At 31.8% G+C, this 12,862-nt stretch overlaps 1 protein-coding gene across 2 annotated transcripts in view; it reads right to left on the bottom strand.

Annotated features, from left to right (window-relative positions):
• Positions 1-11,438, bottom strand: part of LOC109454232 (NKG2-A/NKG2-B type II integral membrane protein) — an 80,668-nt gene extending 69,230 nt beyond the window's left edge. Inside the window, exons 1-5 of one of the 2 annotated variants that reach the window (XM_074326008.1) lie at positions 8,984-11,438; positions 8,493-8,588; positions 7,949-8,002; positions 7,272-7,423; positions 5,575-5,675 (exon numbers count right to left, since the gene is read on the bottom strand). In XM_074326008.1, the coding sequence (XP_074182109.1) occupies positions 5,575-5,675; positions 7,272-7,423; positions 7,949-8,002; positions 8,493-8,588; positions 8,984-9,293 (713 nt within the window). In that variant the 5' untranslated portion in view covers positions 9,294-11,438. The remainder of the gene's footprint in view (positions 1-5,574; positions 5,676-7,271; positions 7,424-7,948; positions 8,003-8,492; positions 8,589-8,983) is intronic. The other variant, XM_074326009.1, reaches the window with a different exon arrangement.
• Between the last annotated feature and the right edge of the window lie 1,424 nt (positions 11,439-12,862).

Genomic DNA, 12,862 nt, shown 5'->3' with positions numbered 1-12,862 from the left:
CTCATCACACACCTCCAGAATATAGGATACTTTGGGTTGTTAGTGTGTCATTTAGCTTCCCCATTGGCAAGTGCCTCTGAGAAATTATTTTCTTATTTTAAAACATTTCTAGGGACAAAAGTCTTGACCACCCATGCTGTTAACTTGCTGCAGTCTTAATCACAAACATTGAAATTTAGGCCTTATTGAGAGTAACTGAGATGTTTAATCTGGTCGTCTACCGATGGGCATTTCGGTTGTTTCCATGTGGCTATTGTGTATAGTACTGTAATAAACATAGCAGTGGATAAATTTTTTTAATTAGAGTTTCGGATTTCTCCGGGTAGATATCTAGGATCGAAATTGCTGGGTCATAAGGTAGTTCCATTTTCAGATTTTCCATACTGTTTTCCATAGTGTGCGATGTCAGAGGGGTAGTGGATGGGGGAAGGGGGATTGTCACTGTGTGAGGGATATAAATGGTAAATGTCTAACTATTACATTGTTTTGTTCACATGAAACTAATTTTAAAAAAAGAGTAACTGAGATGTTTAAATTCTGCTCTTAGGAGGGGCTGCTAAATTCTGGTTTTACACACTTTTTCTTAAATTCTCATTACGTCATTTCCATTATAACGAAAAAAATCTAAAATCATAATCCCATCAACAATAGGTATTTAATGATATTTGTCACTAATATTCTGAAGAATTACTATGTTTTCAACTTATGGTGACTGTCACAATAATCATCAGTTCCCAAAATTATCTTCTGAATTCCTCTGCCCTAGTTTTTAGAAATTCTTTATTCATTTTATTATTCTTATGTAAGTTATTTAGATTTCCCTGATAAAAATAATATCTCTGTGAAGGATAAAACATGAAACAATATTGAACTATATCACCATGGCAGAGATTGAGATATTCTATAACTACTAATTATATTTTTTGTTGATTCATCTTCCAGTCATAATGGTCTTTCTTTTAATAGAAATATTTGTTGTAAATGACAGAATTTCAAGTCTTATTATGTAGGAGTAAGACAAAGGCAATTAAAAAATTTTCCCTTACCAAAAAAATGGGAAGGGCAGAAAAAGTAGTTAGTTAGTTAGTTAGTTAGTTAGTTAGTTAGTTAGTTAGTTAGTTAGTTATTTTTCAATTACAGTTGACATTCAGTACTATATTAGTTTCAAGTGTACAGCATAGTGGTTAGACATTTATGTAACTTACAAAGTGATCTCCCAATAAGCTAGTACCCTCTTGACACCATACACAGTTATTAAAATATTATTAACTATGTTCCTTATGCTATACCCTACATCCCCATGACTGCTGTGTAACAACCAATTTGTACTTCTTAATCCATTCCCCTTTTTTGCCCACCCCAAACCCCCTCACATGTGGCAACCATCAAAATGTTCTCTGTATCTGTGAGATTTTCTGCTTTGTTTATTTTTCAGATTCCTCATATAAGTCAAATTGTTTGGTATTTGTCTTTCTCTGTCTGACTTTGTTGAGAAATAATAGACTTTAAGAATACAATTAAATGACACATGAGCAATAAAAGAAACTAAACTTTACAACATCGTGGTTTGATTCACATGTATTCTGAAATGATTATAACTATAGGTTCAGCTAACATCCACCTTCTCATATAGGTATATTAAAAAGAAAATACAGATGAAAAGAGTAAAGGAATAAAAATTCTCCTTGTGAGAGAACTCTTAGGATTTACTCTCTTTACAACTTTACAATACAGTAGTTCCCCCTTATCCACAGCTTTGCTTTCCATGGTTTCAGTTAAAAACGATCAACTGCAGTCCCAAAGTATTAAATGAAAAATTCTAGAAGTAGATAATTTATTAGTTTTAAATTGTGTGTGTTCTGCCTTACATGATGAAATCTCACACCATCCTGCTCACTTGGGCCCAGGACTCGAATCAACCCTTTTTCCATATGTGTTCCCACACTGTGTTTGCTACCTGCCTGTTTGTCATATAGTAGGCGTTTTGGTTATGAGAGAGACTGCTGTGGTTTGCAGTGCTTGTGTTCAATAACCCTTATTTTATAACAATCATGGAATAAGATAACCAGATGGAATGCAGCATTCAAGTCACCTGTCTTTTATATTCAGTGCTTCAAATATAGTTTGTATTTAAAGATTTTAAAGTACCAAAACTAAAACTAAGTACAGTGGATGTTTCTGGTATGTTGTTAATATTATACAATGAAATGTATAAAATGTGGTCAATTTGATTATTGACACATATAACCTGTTTACAAACAAAGTGTGGTGTTGATCAAATAAAAAAAATCCTTAGATGGTTTAAAATTTAGTAATAAATTTGTAAATAACATATGGGCCAACGAAATTATCACAATGATCAACCACAATTTTTATGTGAATTACAGGGAAAACATGACAGCAAAACTGTCATGTGAAATATTAATTGCCTTAGTACATATCTAACAAATAAAGTATAAATAAATAAAATCATGCATATCAAAAAATTTAAACTAAAAAGATAAAATTATGTGAAATTAAATCCAAATGAAGAAGAAAAAAATACAAAATTAAGACAAAGAATAAATTCCAGTAGAGAGGATCAACAGGTCAAAGTTATTGTCATTGAAAATACTTAATAAAATTGATAAATAGCTATTGAAAAAAGTGAGAAGATACAGATCTTTAATACCTGGAATAAACTCAGGAATAGCATTATCATTTTTACAGATACTATGGAGATAATAAAGACATATTATGAATACATTTTAAAATCTATATGAAATAGAAAATTATGAAAATGCAGTACAACAAATAGAAAATTCAGTAAAACTTGCATGTATTAAAGAAATTGAGTTCATTTTACAAACTTTCCTACAAAAAATTTCTTCATATTCAGATTGGATCAGTAGTGAAAAATGACATTAAAAATATGACAGTTCTCTTATACAAAGGCTTCCAGGTAATAGAAAAAGAGGAATACATCCTGATTAGCTTTGATATTAAAACCTGTCATAACATAAGTAAAAATTCATTATAATCTCTTTGTCAATATGGATGAAGAAAAACAACTTAATCTATGTGCAACACCTTCACTGATTTTTAAAGAGGGACAATACAGAATGATGTATTACAGAACTGTGAACCTGAAACCAATGTCACTTTAAGAACAATTGTCACCCCAATAAACCTTAATTTGAAAAAAAAAAGAAATGCAAGATTGGTTTAACATCTGAGAGAAATAAAGGTAGTTTACTGCATAAACGTTATACAGAGGAAACATTTATCACTCTGATTGATACAAAAATAATAAAAATGAAACAATGATTAATTATAAACTCTGTCAGAAATATAGCAATATTATGGAATTGCATTTATATGGGGAAGGTATGATGCAAAAAATTTTAAAACGAACCTCATACTTATGGATGAAACATTTAAATATTTTCTCCAAAAATGGGGAAGGATAACATAGAACATTTACGGTCCTTTCTATTCAACACTGGAAATAAAATTCTAGCATGTGAAAATAAGTCATGGAAAAAAGTAACTGCACCAGGGAAAAATAAATAAAAGTGTGATTATTTACAAATGAAATAACTGTTTAAAAATTCAGAATATATATTTGAAATGATAGAATGAATACAAAAAATCAGTGATGACATTGGATATAAGATCAACATGTAAACCTCAATTGCATTTCTGCGTAAAGCAGCAAAAATTACTAAAGAAAATTCACATATAAGAATGCTATTTACAAAATCAGGACTGTGAAATACCCATGTTTGTGTAAGACTTCCATATAGAAAAATAAAAAATATAGTAGTGAAACTAAAGAAAATCTAATATAAGGAAGGGTAAAGCACGATATTGATTGAAAGAGTCAATACTGTAAAATTATTAATCTTTATAAATAAAGTATAGTTAAAATGCAGCCCCAAACGTAAAGCCAGGTGGTTGTTGTTTTTTAACAGTTTTATTAACTCTCTTTGAACCCAAGGTCCATAAGTTTAGTACCTATATTTTCTAAAGTTGTGATATATATATACACAATGGAACACTATTCTGCCATAAGAAAAGGTGAAATAGTGCCATTTGCAACAAAATGGATAGATCTTGAGATTATTATGCTGAGTGAAATAAGTCAGACAGAAAAAGTCCAGAACCATTTGATTTCACTGATATGTAGGATATGAAACTGAAAACAACAAAGGAACAAGACAAACAAAGAAACAAAAACTGATAAAGACAATAGTTTAGTGGTTACAAGAGTTTGGGGGAGGGGGAAGGTAGATGAGAAAGGGTTCAAATACATGGTGATGGAAGGAGAACTGACTCTGGGTGGTGAACACCCAATGTAATAATATAGATGACGTATTACAGAATTGTACACCTGGAGCCTATGTAACTTCACTAACAATAGTCACCACAATAAGCTTTAATTTAAAAAAAGAACAGTTTTATTGAGGTATACTTTATATACAATTTATCCATTTACAGTGTAAAAATCTGTAGTATATTCACAGAGTTTGCAATCATCACCTCTATCAAAATTTAGAAAGATTTCCCGAGAATAAATGGGTGATGGGGTGGTAAAAGATGACAAAGGGGGTCAAATATATGGTGATGGAGGCAGAACTGACTCTGGGTGGTGAACACACAATACAATCTACAGATGATGTATTGTAGAATTGTAAACTTGAAGCCTATGTAATTTTAATATCCAATGTTATCACAATGAATTTAATAAAAATATTTTTTAATTAATAAATTTTTAAAAAGTGGAAAAAAAAGAGAATGTTTTCCTCCCCCAAATGAAACAGTGTACCAATTAGCAATCATTTACTGTGACCAACACCCTCAGCCCTTGGGAACCATGAATCCACTTTCTCCTTCTACAGGTTTGCCTATTCTTGGTATTTACTATAAATTAACTCATACAACATGATCTTTTCGAAAGATTGAATGCCGTAAACATAACATTGAACAATAATAGCCATACACTAAGAGTAATGATATCTGTACTTTTGCATATGTATATAATTTTCCAATAATTATTACAAAAACTTTTTTCATTATTAGAACCAATAATATAATAAATTTTAAGTGTATGCAATTATAATATTACTTCCATTTCTTGAAAAATTAACACAACTGATGTATTTTAACTCTGAAGCTTATGCTTGCAAAGATATATTTTTGGAGACCCACAAACACTTGATATGAGGCCAAATGAGAATAGCACAGCACAGTCATCATTGACTGATGATGATTCTGCTACCCTGTAATGGAGAAAAATGAATATTCTGTTGTTGTATCATATGGGCGCAATCCATGAAACAATATCATTTTCCATGTAACTGTAATAGAACAATATTTTCAAAATGGGTAATGACATTTTTCATATAATATTAAAAAGAGCTGGTTATTAGGAAAACTGGATAGTCATTTTTTTAATATTTATATCAACATTTCATTACCATTGACCATTATTCCTCATGTTTATAATTCAACTTAAACAAATGCATTAATACCACTCTTCTGAATTTTTCTTTTTTACATTTTTCTTCATATAGCATTTAGAAAACAACTTACTTTAGTTTGAAAGGTGAACCATTTATCAACATCCATTTATGATCACTGCTGTTACGGAAGACTCCAATCCATGATACAGGTGATATGGAACTCAGAAATTGCTACCCAAAATAAATTTTATTTGAATAATCACTAAGAAATTTTATATTATTTTCTAAATGCAAATAGCGTATTCTTTCATAGGATCCTTAATTGCAGAACAAATTAAGAGTGTTGAATCCTAATCTAACACTAACCATATGTGTTAAAGACAAAAACCACATTTTACATTTGAAATTAAGTCTTAAACATTTAGGCTTAATAGTTCTGTTAATAAGGAAAATTCTGATTTATGTAATTTAGTAGTTACCCATGTTGAAAAAACTAACAAAACAAGGCTTTAAATAAGTTTCCAAATACTTACTGAATGTATTTGATACTGTGACAAAATCATTGTAGTTTTCTATGTTTCTCAGAGTTCAGGTTTTAGAAAAAAATGAAGGGATTACAATTAATGAAATAAATGACATGGTAGCCAAAATTTGGGTTTCTGTGCCCATACCTTTCTTTAACCTGATAAGCACCACATCAACCTATTTCTGTGTTGGTGGAATCCAATGGTCCATACAAGGTGTCAGAGACTCATTTCCTGCCACTCCCTCCTAAGTACAACTATAAATCCTAGAACAAATGAAAGATACAAGAAGAACTCTGAAAGTGGAAGAAGAAAAGGGAAATGTTCCCAGGATTGGGACCAACAGAGTGACAGAATATCTTCTACCCCTCTCAACACAGAAAGTGACCTAGGCCTGCTGGTACCCAACACCCACCCTAGCAATAGGGGAGGCTCAAGGAAGGCATTCCTCCTCTGCTTTGGAGAGAGGATCCTGTCCAGCAACTTTCTCAGGCAGGTCTGTGTGGTGATCCATCAGGACACCTGCTAAGAGAAGCAGCCAGAGGAAGTGCTTCTCCTTCCTCCACCAGGGTAGGGGGCTTGGAGGTGGGACCAGCAAAGGGGTTCCTATGACTAAAGTACTGGACCCAGGAAGCCTGTTTATCCTTGAGGGCATGAGACTCACATCCCCATCCAGAGACATCAGAGAAAATGGATTTTAAAATGTTGCGTTTACATAGTCAGCAGCAGATATGAACAAAGTGCGAATAAGTACAATAGTATGGATAAACTGCAAAATTATCATTTGGAATTGAAAAAGACAGGAAGATAAAAGAGCACACTGTATGATTCCATGTACATGAAGTTCAAAAACAAACCAACGTCCCATCATATGAAAAGTCAGGACAGTGGTTGAATAAGAAGGGAGGAAAAGCAATAAGAGAATAAACAGGAGCAGGGCTGCTGAGGGCTGGAAACTTCTATTTGTAATCTGATTAATAATTATGTGATTCTATTTACTTGATAATCAATCTGCACAATTATGATATGCTTAGTGGCTTTGATGTATGATAAAATTAAATAGCAAAGTTTATTTCAGAAAAAAAGATTTGTGAAAATCTGGTTTTCTATGAAAAGCATGAACTGGAAATTATCAGATGTGCATTAGTGGTATAAAATATAAATAAAATATTATAGAGTCAATGAACTACTAATGGACTTTAAAATAAAAACTAAAAATATGTACAAAACTGTATGAACTCTGGTAATACAACATCAAATAAACAAGCTTTTGATAAATTTTTTAAAACATTTAAAACGTTACCTTTTCTTCTTCATTATCTATAAGAAGCAGAGTAGAGTTCTTGGAAGCACAGGTGATCATACTCTCAGTCCATGTTTTATGTTCGTTACTAATGTAATAGCAATTGTTGGAATATGTAAACCACTCCTTTGGACAACGACCACAATGATGGACTGAGAAAGATTATGAATTATTTTCCAATAAGAATTAGAATTTTTAAAAAGCAAACTTTAATCTATATGTATGCATAGTTATAACATATATGTGCATATCGTATCCATGCACCCTCAAAGGCTGGCACATATAAAACAAAACACACTAACACACTCACAGAGAAGGGTCACCTCGCCTTCCCTAATTTATGTGCTCATATAGAGCAAACATATAAGCAAATATATCCATCTTTAATGTCCTGAGCGTCAATGAATGAGTCTACTTTTTTAGAATAGCAATGATATTTGTCTCATCTTATTAAAGCAGCAGGAAATTTGAGCCAATTGGCAATAATCGGTATGGTGATTCTAAATGAAGATTTCTTCATATTGTTGCATAAAAAGAAACACTTATAATCATTATTTATGAACATTTGTTGCCAAAGTTTATAATTGTGTTCTCCCCAAAAAATATATTTTGCATTCTTTGAGATAGAGAAAAATGTAAACTGTACCAATATCAGAACTTTGAAAATCATAATGTACCTTTCTCATTTCCTGTTACTGGGGATGAATTGCTCTGCTCTGATATTCCAGGAGCTAGAAAAAAATAATTCTTATAAAAAACTTAATTTTGATATAAATAAATCATAATAATTTTAGGTTGTTAGTTTGAAGTTTGGTGTATTGTTTAAGTTGAGAAACATTTGAAATAAAATTGATTTTACCAACAAATAAAATAATGAAGATTTGGGGGAAGTCTATTTCAAAAGATTATAGACTCAAACATCACCATTTCTTCCAGTATTGGTTTAACGGATCTCAAGAATTAGTCTGTATTTCTCAATAAGTTCTTTTAGTCTCTTAAAGAATGTCTGAGTTATGAAATCTGAATATATATATATATATATATATATATATATATAGAACCATTTTCTTTATACCTTTGACAAATTCTGTAAAACATCCACGTTTAGTCTAAATGATACTTAAAATGAGAGTTCTAGTCCATAATATTATGAAATGTTTAGAGGCACTGATGATCACTGAAATAAAAGGCTTCCTTATAATCTTTCAAAAACTGACTTACGGGGATTAACAGCTATCTTTACCACAGTGGACAGTAAGACAACACAGGTGACTCCTAGAATCCCAGCACTGAGCTTCTCTGAACATGATGGAAAATCTACAGGGAGAGAAAGGGAAACACTGAGGAATGAGATGGAAACAGTTTTTTAGACAGTTTACACACAGAGAACCTTCCTGAACAGGGAATCATATACATAAACTTGGATCCCAGACCCACACCTACCATTGCAGTCTTCCTCTCAGAATATACCATTGCATTGTACTCCATGGAAATACAATGCTCCATGAGTCGTGGGTCAAAGACTACACAATACAATGATGCCCTAGTAAAATCAGTCCTCAGATTTCACATTAGAATGCTGTATTCCAACTTCAAACTCTGATCCCCACAAATAAAAAGTGTTTCTCCACATATTTCCTACTGTTCCCCACATCTGCACCCTAACTGCACGTTCTAGAACAGTTATCCTGTGTATCTATTAAATATTTTACCTTTGCAGTGGTAGCTCTTGTCATTCCCTTGAAGATCCTGAGAAGCATTTTGAAGATTTAATTCTGCATAGGTTATTTCCTGCTCAGTTACTGAAATGGAACTCTTAGTGCCCTTAGGTTTTATTTGCTGTCTCCTTGAGTCCTTAGCCAGATTCAGTTCTGCATAGGTTACTCTTTCGTTATTCATCTCTTCAGTGAGTGGTGTCAGAGACTGTGCTCTAAGGTAAGGGTACTGAAGAATAATGGCACATGCAAATGACGAGATCCTTGCAGTAAAAGAGGGGTGGGGTAGAGGGTGAGTTGGGCTCATTTCCCTGTAGAAGAATCTAAAGGTCTTGTTTTAAATGCTGTAATGTTTTAGAACTGTAAATAGGTGTTATGGTTAAATAGATTTTTAATATATTCTACATTTGTCGATATATCATTTGTTGCAGCAGAATTAGTAAGGAACATAGTTCTTGAACAATAACACCCTCATTAATTTAAAGTCAGAGTCCACAGAAATATTTTAACACCATTACAATGATTGTAATAAAAATTTAAATGTTTTATTAGAAAAAGGAGACATGATGTTTATGATAGTTTTGAAATCCAAAGGTAAAAACTAAGTGCTCCAAAGATGGGTAATTGTAGTGTTGGTTTATATAGTAATTTCCTGCACTAAATTCAATTTATTTACTAAGCTACCTTTATTTATTGAAGCGGTTACCAAATGGTCTTTTATTTTGAATGGTTGAGGCGTTCTGAGAAATAAGTAAAAATTTAAAGAAATATTTTATATGTTGGAAAATGTTTCACAACACACTATAACTTTTTCATAACTCAAACAATATTGAACATAAAACAACAAAAAATGTTATTAAAAAGTTATTAAAAAGTTAACAAGAAAGTATTAAAAAGTTATGTTACAAAATAATAATTGATATAATGAGTGTGATATGAACATATAAAGTGATAAATAAAGTATAGGTCATTATGGAAGAACACTGTTGATTCAAGCTTTCAGAAACAATCTTCGGTTGTCAAAGTCAGTGATGACCTCTTTAGTTGTGTAAGCATTTGTAATAATCCAGAAAATGTAATTTAATAATTCAGTCAATGGGCTCTATAGTCAGACAGGAATAACTTTGGCCTTTAAATTTACAATGTGTGGTCTTTAAAAAGTTACTTACTGTCAGGTAACCTACTGAAGTAATTTAAAATGGAAATAATAATATGCAAGATCTGATGCATGTAAAACTCTTAACACTCAACCTGGCACTTACAAGCTCTCGATAAATATTAGATATTTTAATTATTATTTTAGTGACAATTTCCATGGTTTTTTTCTGATTCATATGAGTTATACCTTGTAAAAAAAGTCATTAAGCAGGAGTATAATCAGTATAGTGCATCTTTTTTGTAACTTTGTTCAGTTTTTTAAAAGATCTTTTTTGTTTATAATGAAGTTTAGTTTAGCATTTTACAGAAGCTACCTCATCCTGAATTTTATTTAAAATCCAGCTGCTTTTACTCCATCTAAATAAGAATGTAAGGAATTGTGTTTGGCCTTCATCATGCAATGAATTCTTTTTTAAGAATCTATTCATAAAAGTTGGGCAAAATATAAATTAACATTTATTGTAAAACAAAGCACCTTGCACTGATTCTAAAATCCAAAAGTAATTATTCCTTGTCTTGATATCTGTGGGTTTCAGTCTAAATTATATTGATATACAAACCCAAATAGGATGTGTATATGCACTTGATTATTTTCTGCAGGCAATAACTTGAATGTTTTAAGAAATCTTTCAACATATTTCATATTTTAACGTTGCTTTTTACTCTGAATTATTCAAATGAAAACAGCAATGTTCCACTTTGACTTTGATATATATTAATTGTACCTCAGATGCTTCACATACAGTCTTTGGAATCTCCCACTACCTGAGATGGGCTAGTAGAGACAGGAGAGTAGTGACACATACCTTCTGTCGGCCAGAAAGTCGGGCATCCTTTAGTGGGAGGCTAGGTGACTCTCATAAAAAAAGGCCTGCTATAGCTGGGTCATAAAAGGAGAAATTTAAAAACAGAAATTCAGGACCAAGTACAAACAACATCTGTGACCTTCATAGACTGCCCTGTGAAGGCTCAGAGTGAAGCCAGAGTGGAAAAAGTAAATATTTCATCAATGTGTCACTTAAGGTCTGAACAGGAAATTCTCACACTCTGGCTATTTTGAAATCAGTTCATCTCATCACACACCTCCAGAATATAGGAAACTTTGGGCTACAGCTGAAAGAACAAATAGACTTCTAAGTCTATTTAAATTGCCATTTTCAAATGCTTCTGAGAAATTGTTTTCATGTTCTACAGATATGGGGAAACAGAGCTTAACTACCCAGGCAGTTAATTTGTTTCCATTTCAATCACAAACACTGCAAATTTATGCCTGTTAAATATCTCAACCATTACTTTTAGAACTAGGTTGCTAAATGTTGGCATTAAATACTTCTTTTCATATTATTATTTATATTCATATTATTTCATTTGTATTATCGTGGAAAAAAATCTGCAAGTCATAATCACATTATCAACAAGTATTTAATAATATTCTTAACTAATTATTCTGATAAATTACTATATTCCTAACTATATTGTACCTGGCACAAAGTCCATCATTCCCAAAATTGCATACCTATTTGTCTGTTCTAGTACTTGCCTTCAATTTTATTCTTTTTAAATAACTAATTTAATCTGCAGACTTCCTCTGATAAAAATAAATATCCCTTGGAAGGATAAAATGTATATAATATTGAACTATGCCTGACATGGAAATACTAAATAACTACTCATAATATTATTCATTAATTCATCTTCCAATCATGACTATTTGTCTGTATTTTATTAGGAATATTTGGCATAAATGACAAACTCCAAGTCAAACTATGTGGCACAAGAAGATGTAATTTAGTAGCATATAGTCCATCATAGTATTGTTGTATAATCCCTGTATTTCTGTGGTATTCGTGGTAACTTCTCCTCTCTCATTTCTGATTTTGTTTATTTGTTTTCACTCTCTTTATCTTAGTGAGTCTAGCCAAGGGTTTGTCAATTTTATTAATCTTTTCATAGAACCAGCTCTTTGTGGTATTAATTTTTTCTATTGCCTTTTTCTTCTCTATTTCATTTGGTTTTGCTCTGCTTTTTATTATTTCCTTCCTTCTGCTGACTTTGGGTTTCATTTGTTCTTCTTTTTCTAGTTCTTTAAGGTGTAATGCTAGATTGTCTATCTGGGATTTTTTTTTTTTTGTTTGAGATAGGCCTGTAACTATATAAATTTCCCTCTTACTACTGCTTTTGCTGCATCCCAATAATTTTGATAGGATGTATTTTCATTCTCATTTGTTTCTATGGATCTTTTGATCTCTCCTTTTATTTCTTTTTTGACCCAGTTGTTCTTTAATAGAATGTTGTTTAACCTCCACATATTTGTGGCTTTTCCAGCTTTCTTTTTTCAGTGGATACCCAATTTAAAAGCCTTGTGTTTAGAGAATATGTCCTTCAATAGATGATTGGATAAAGAAGATGTGGTATACATACACAATGGAATATTACTTTGCCATGAGAAATATGAAATACTGCCATTTGCAACAACAAGAATGGATCTCAAGATTATTATGCTAAGTAAAATAAGTCAAACAGAGAAAGTCAAGAACCATATGATTTCACTCATATGTGGGATATAAAACTAAAAGCAACAAAGGAATATGACAATCTAAGAAACAAAAACTCATAGACACATACAACCATTTAGTGGTTACCAGAGGATGAGGGGGGGGATGGTAGAAAAGGGTAAAGAGAGTCAAATATATGGTAATGGAAGGAGAACTGACTCTG

Source organism: Rhinolophus sinicus, linkage group LG02, assembly GCF_036562045.2.
Source record: "Rhinolophus sinicus isolate RSC01 linkage group LG02, ASM3656204v1, whole genome shotgun sequence".
Lineage (NCBI taxonomy): Eukaryota > Metazoa > Chordata > Mammalia > Chiroptera > Rhinolophidae > Rhinolophus > Rhinolophus sinicus.
This window is presented reverse-complemented; position numbering and strand designations above follow the sequence as displayed.